Source organism: Crocodylus siamensis, chromosome 1, assembly GCF_052110815.1.
Source record: "Crocodylus siamensis isolate JL-2025a chromosome 1, ASM5211081v1, whole genome shotgun sequence".
Lineage (NCBI taxonomy): Eukaryota > Metazoa > Chordata > Crocodylia > Crocodylidae > Crocodylus > Crocodylus siamensis.
The window spans coordinates 67,106,464-67,112,463 of NC_143395.1; the positions used below are offsets into that span (position 1 = coordinate 67,106,464).

The 6,000-nt window shown below is 46.2% G+C and overlaps 1 protein-coding gene across 2 annotated transcripts in view; it reads right to left on the reverse strand.

Annotated features, from left to right (window-relative positions):
- ME1 (malic enzyme 1) overlaps positions 1-2,745 on the reverse strand; it is a 297,390-nt gene extending 294,645 nt beyond the window's left edge. The window contains exon 1 of one of the 2 annotated variants that reach the window (XM_090035718.1): positions 2,581-2,745. In XM_090035718.1, the coding sequence (XP_089891844.1) occupies positions 2,581-2,676 (96 nt within the window). In that variant the 5' untranslated portion in view covers positions 2,677-2,745. The remainder of the gene's footprint in view (positions 1-2,580) is intronic. The other variant, XM_090035726.1, reaches the window with a different exon arrangement.
- Between the last annotated feature and the right edge of the window lie 3,255 nt (positions 2,746-6,000).

The window sequence follows — 6,000 nt, forward strand, 5'->3', positions numbered from 1 at the left end:
ATCGCTATTTACCATTTATGGATGAGAGGTAAAAAATCCTGAGTTTCTGGTTATGATTAAAGGCACACTGGAGCAGTAGTTCTCAACCTTCAGACTCAGGGTACCCCCTGTTAGACTCAACCCATCTCTCAGAAAAATGCCATCTCTTAGTTTTCAATCATTTTTCTGATTATGGAAAAATTACAGGACAATTATTCTATTGCAAAGAACTAAGAAAAAGCGTAACAGGTCAGAATGTTTTTGACATTACAGTCCTATGTGAAACATCTTAGTTTATCTTGTGAATCAGTTCTGCACATCTAACAGTCCTAATACTGAGTGACACCCAATTCCCCACAAAAATATAACCTGGGATTTCCAGCTTTGTTTGCATCACAAGGCCATGATTTTGCCATGGGTTTCCCCAAAAGGGAAACACAACTGTATTAATGCTCATAGTGGGTAACATAAATGAACTAAGTCCAGTGTCAGACAGCCCACTCCTGCTAGGTATTATTGTAATGCCATTGAAAATAAGCTAAAACAAAGAGGGAGATTAGCAAACATTCTTTAAAACAAGTCAATTTTACATTATTTTACCAGAAGTCACCCAATAGATAAGATTATTTGGTCCTGACCTACTCCCACAACACAAATTTCTGTCTCAAAAATAAAAGCCAGTAAGATGTGGCACAACAAACTAAATGAAAGTGCTGACACTTGTTAAATCTCAGAGACCTCTTAGTTTGCAGAATCATTTCCTTTTTCTTTTTTTTTTTAAATCAAGAACTGCAAATGCTCCCCTATACTTTAGAATCATTAAAATATCTCTCTCAAGTTAATTCTGATTTCTGCAAAATAGTGCTTTTGATAAGAAATGGACTAAGCATTCTCCTCTGCCACCTACTACCTATATACAGCCACATCACAAACTACCACAGCAAGAGGGGTTTTTTTGGAAGTGACTTCCAAATTCCTTATTTTCTCCCCATCCCTCCTCTCTAAGTCATCCATATTGCTACATCGCTGGAAATGCCCCTCTTCTCTCCCTCTCTCTCAGTCCTGGTAGTCTGAAAAAGTGATCTCTACTGTTCTTTTAACAAACCCAAGAAAGGAAGTATGAGCAGTTCTGTCTCACTAAAGTAAAGGGAAGAGATTGCACCTAATGTAAAGGGACAGTGGCAGTTCAAGTACCCTGCTAAAACACAACAGGTATCAAATCACAGCATTTTACAAGTCATTTCAAATGCATTTGATAAATAGGCAATCAGGACTCCTAGTAGAGATGGTATCTTTTATTAGACCAACAAGATTTTTTTTTTTTTTGGTGCGAAAAAATCTTTAATTGCAAGCTTTCGGGCACAAACACCCTTCATCAGGTACTGGAGAAAAGATTATAAAAGTTCTCCAGGGTAGAAATGAGATGAACAGAAAAGAAGTTAAAAGACAGGTAGGAAACCCAATAGCAATCTTTTCTACCCAAGAGTGGCATTTGAGGGAAAGGTGGCTGGATAAGAACAAGGGTTGAGAGGGTCTCATAAGGTCTGGAAGTGACTTTTATTAGACGCATTTTTTGAGTATGTGCTCAGCCTAATGTTCTCCTTCTTAAAGGAAGGGCTGCTGCTTGTCTCCAGCTTCTTTAAGGGAGTGCTGAAAGTTTCTATTTTACAGAGACACATGCCTCCTTCTTTAAAAGAAACAGAAATGGATGGAAAAGTGGCTTTCTATGGCTTTCAGTCATTTTTCATTCCCCCTGACCCCACAAGACCTTACTTGGGCCTCTGCAGGCAGAGGCGCACACAGACACCACAGGAGAACTGCTGAGGAATCCTCGTGCCCAAGGACAACCAGCAGGAACAAGAGGGCTATTCATCTCCCTAATATACCTAAGTTTGTTTAATTTTTTTTCCACCCCCTTCCCCCTGTTATGAATCAACCATTGCAGGGAGCTAGAGAAATGCAGGTTTCTGGCAGTTGGCATCCGCTTGACCAGAGCGAACAGCACACAGGACAACGTCCACCTCATCTTCTGCAATGAGCTGGGCAGTGCTGCCAAGTGTAGGCTAATTATTGTGTTTGCACGACAATTTCAACCCTTGCACCAGTAGGATCTATAAAAAAAAAAAGTGGTCAAACTTTCTGATAATCTTTGAGACAGCTCACTGCTGCACCAAGTTCAACACTCAGGTCACTCTCAGAAAGCCTGACCAGATTTGTGGGCATACTATCAGCGCTTTCTTACGATGAAATAAAGAAATGCTTCCACTTGAATGGCCCCGCTCTCATTTCCTCACCCCCGAGTTATAGCCCCCGACGGAAAGACCACCACGACTTATTCGCATAAGGCTTCAGCCCACAACAGTCCGTGAGCAAACACGATCGTTTCCAGCTTCCAACCCCATCAGTTCGTACTGAAGCCCCAGCCAGGCGCAGGGGCAGGTCCGCACGCCCCCCCGGGCGGCCCGGCCCGGCCCCTCACTCGGCTCCCCCACAGGTCGGGAAGGCCTCGTCGCCGCCGCCCCCAGACCCTGAGGCCGACACGGGCGGGCTGCGGCCGCCGCTCCCCGCGCCCGGCCCGGCCCCAGCAGGTGCCGCCGGTACCTTGTTGAGGCGCGGGTCGCGGGTGAGGGCGTAGCCGCGCTGCGGGGCGAGCAACTGGGGCCTGCGGGGCCCAGCCGGGCGCGGGACGCGCTCCATGTCGCCAGCTTCGAGCTGCAGCCGCGGCGACGCCGAGATGATCCCGCGGAGCCAGGGCCGGGGGCGGGGCGGGGCGGGCCAGGGCCGCCGCTGAGTCACGCATCCGGGCGGGGCTGCAGGTGCGCGGGGCGGGGCGGGGCGGATTACACGCGTGGCCCGGATAAGGCGCTGAGATGAATCTGGGGGTATGGGGCATAGGCTTTTCCAGCGCCCCCCCCCCCACAAAACCGCGCATCTCCAAGGCTGCGGGACACTTGTGAATAAGTGGAAATAAGCAACAGAGACCACCGTAGCAGTGTGCGGGGCCCAGATGCGGGGGTGGGTGCCGAGCAGCTAGGCTGGAGGCTGCGAGGGAGAGATGATCGGTGGAAGAAAACCCTCACCACGCCCAGTTTAATCTCTCTTTCCTCATCCACTCTCTGCTACTATGACACAGGAGACTGGGCAAGATGGTCTGACCAAGTAAATGGCAATTCTTTCATTCATTCCTGGTAGTGCAGTGGTCACCAAGCAGGGGATCTCGATCCACCGGTAGATCTCAGAGCCTCTTGTGGTAGATCTCAGAGCTTCTTGAAGTCAATCCGAGGCTAGGGTGGGGGGCCTGAGTAGCCCGTGTGCATGAACGCATGCGCCCCAGCCCAGCAGGTCAGTCCCTGGGGGGAGGGAAGAGGCAGGGGCTAGATCGAGGCACCCCATGGTGAGGAACAGTGCCGCAGAGGCACGAGCAAGGGTAAGGTGAATAGCGGCCAGGTGGGACTTACCTGCTGGGGAGGTGCACCCCCCCAAATAATTTTTTCTCCCTCTGCTTCGATCTGCCCCCCCCCCACTCCACATACTTACCTGCTGGGTGGGGGGTGAAAGGAGATGACGGCAGCTTGCGGTATATCCTGGGTTGTTTTTAAATGCCAAAGGTGATCCCCTACTTAGAAAGGTTGGAGACCACTGTTGTAGTGGCTCTCTTCTATTTCACAGCCCGGCAGACTGTTTTTAGCTCTGGCTACTTTAGCTCTAGCTCTAGCTAATTAATATTAACTCAAGTGTAGAAATGGCTGACAAGTGAAGTACTGGATGCACTGGACATACTGTTAAGGCACTCAAGAAGGCCAGATTTTGCTTTATTAATGTGAATAAGAGATGCATGTTTAACAGTAAGGGGTACACGATCTATCTTCTATTTTGACCATTTTTGCCTAATTTGTTGTGGTTTTTTTAACTTGTATATATAATCCAGTAGTAGTGCACATCCCAATAATTACAGGGGTTTTTTGCTTTGATCTTAAGCTAAATAATATAGCACTATCCCCCTAGCATATTGGTAAAGCATCTAGTTTCTCTTTAACAGGAGAAAAATATGACAGACAGACTGGTGCTTCTTGAGTATGGGTGGGCACCTGGAAAAGCTGCCGGAGTCAATGGCAGGAACAGGGCTGGTAAGCAACCACAGAAGACACTGGCAGCAGGGACGGCACTGTCACCTGGGGCATGTGCCCTCCCATACCAGTCACCCCTACCAGTCACCTATGTCTTGTATTATATCTGTTGATGTGCCACACCATATGAAACCCCCTTTTCAAAATCCTAGATCTGTCAATGTCTGAGACAACTGACAAGCCTCAGAATTTCTTAGCTGTTTTTAAGTGAAATGTTAAGAAATTCTCTCTAACGTCCGTGTCCATTTCTGAGTTTTTATAACTACCTCCATAAGGCCTCAGCAGTCTATTTTCTTTTGTTTTGCTTTGAATGCTGAGTCTGCCCTTGAATGAGTTGCATACTCATCAGACTGGGTTTGGAAATGTGTCGGGCACTTTCTCAGTCTTTAATTGAAGGGGTGGAGATGCTGAACTGTTAACAAAGAGGGCTCCTGTCCACTTCCAGCTCCCTAATGTATTAGCTAAATAGCTATCAGGAAAGAGTTTTAAACAGTATCTTGACTTTTAGTCCATCACATTTTGTTTCCAAATGTCATAAGTCTCTTGCTGTCTTTAGTTTTCTAGACAACAGATCCAAACCTCATTTAAAAAAAAATTATATATATATATATATAAAAATCAATCTCTGGGCTTTTTAGACATGACAAAAAATGTAAAAAGCACTTTTTTTTCCCTGTGAATCACCACCAACATATTTTTTAATAACGTTATGATTTTATTTTCTTTTGTCACAGGTAGAATAGTTTACATTGATGTGTTGCAACACTAGAATGCAACCATAATCTTAAATCCCCTTAACACCATAATCTTAAATGCACTTAACTGAATTTAGGGCAGAAGTCACTGAAAGCAGTTCCCTTGTGCAGGCCTGAGGCTACTTGAGCAAAATTCTTGGAGCCTCACCCTGGCTAGCTATCTGTACTGTTCCTACCTGTTCATGTTAAAATGGCTCAATACAGGTAGAATCACTTTTGAAAACATCTTTTTTGCCTTTTTACTCGATTTGAGAAGGTGTGTTACCAATAACCTTCACACAAAAAAAGTCAAAATCACTACTCTCCAATCTTGCTAAAAATGTAATTTATTCTTGTCCATCATGTTCTCAATGATGGTATCAATTATTTCTGAATAAACATAATCAGGGGACAACAGGGCAGGCCCTATGAGGACAGGCTGCGGGACCTGAACCTGTTCAGCCTCCAAAAGAGAAGGCTGAGGGGGGATCTTGTGGCCTGTTATAAACTAGTCAGGGGGGATCAGCAGGCATTGGGGGAGTCACTGTTCCCCCGAGCACTGCCAGGAGTGACCAGGAATAACGGTCACAAGCTGGCAGAGGGTAGGTTTAGGTTAGATATCAGGAGGCGCTACTTCACGGTCAGGGCGGCTAGGATCTGGAACCAGCTTCCAAGAGAAGTGGTGCAGGCTCCTACCCTGGGGGTGTTTAAGAGGAAGTTAGATGCACATCTTGCTGGGGTCGTTTGACCCCAGTACTCTTTCCTGCCATGGCAGGGGGTCGGACTAGATGATCTGCTCAGGTCCCTTCTGACCCTACAAACTATGAAACTATGAAACATATCCCAGAAGCTTGTGCATGGCTTTGCTTTGGGGGCCAGTCTTGAAACTTACTTTTCTTTTTTTAACAAAAGTGTTATGATGCGTTCTTGTAAGCTTCAGCAGACTTGCTCCCCAAAGAAGTCATGAACCAGCCAAGTTGGTGAAGTGTACTAGATGGGCACATAAGTATCTCCAGGACTATTTGCATGTCTGTTTATTTAATCATTGTACAACCCGGCCTGCTGTGGGGTCTCACACAAAGCATTCTCCACTCAAGCCAGCCTTACCTGAGATGCAAGTTTGTCTTAACTCAAAAAAGAGGTCAAGTTTTAGCCAAACT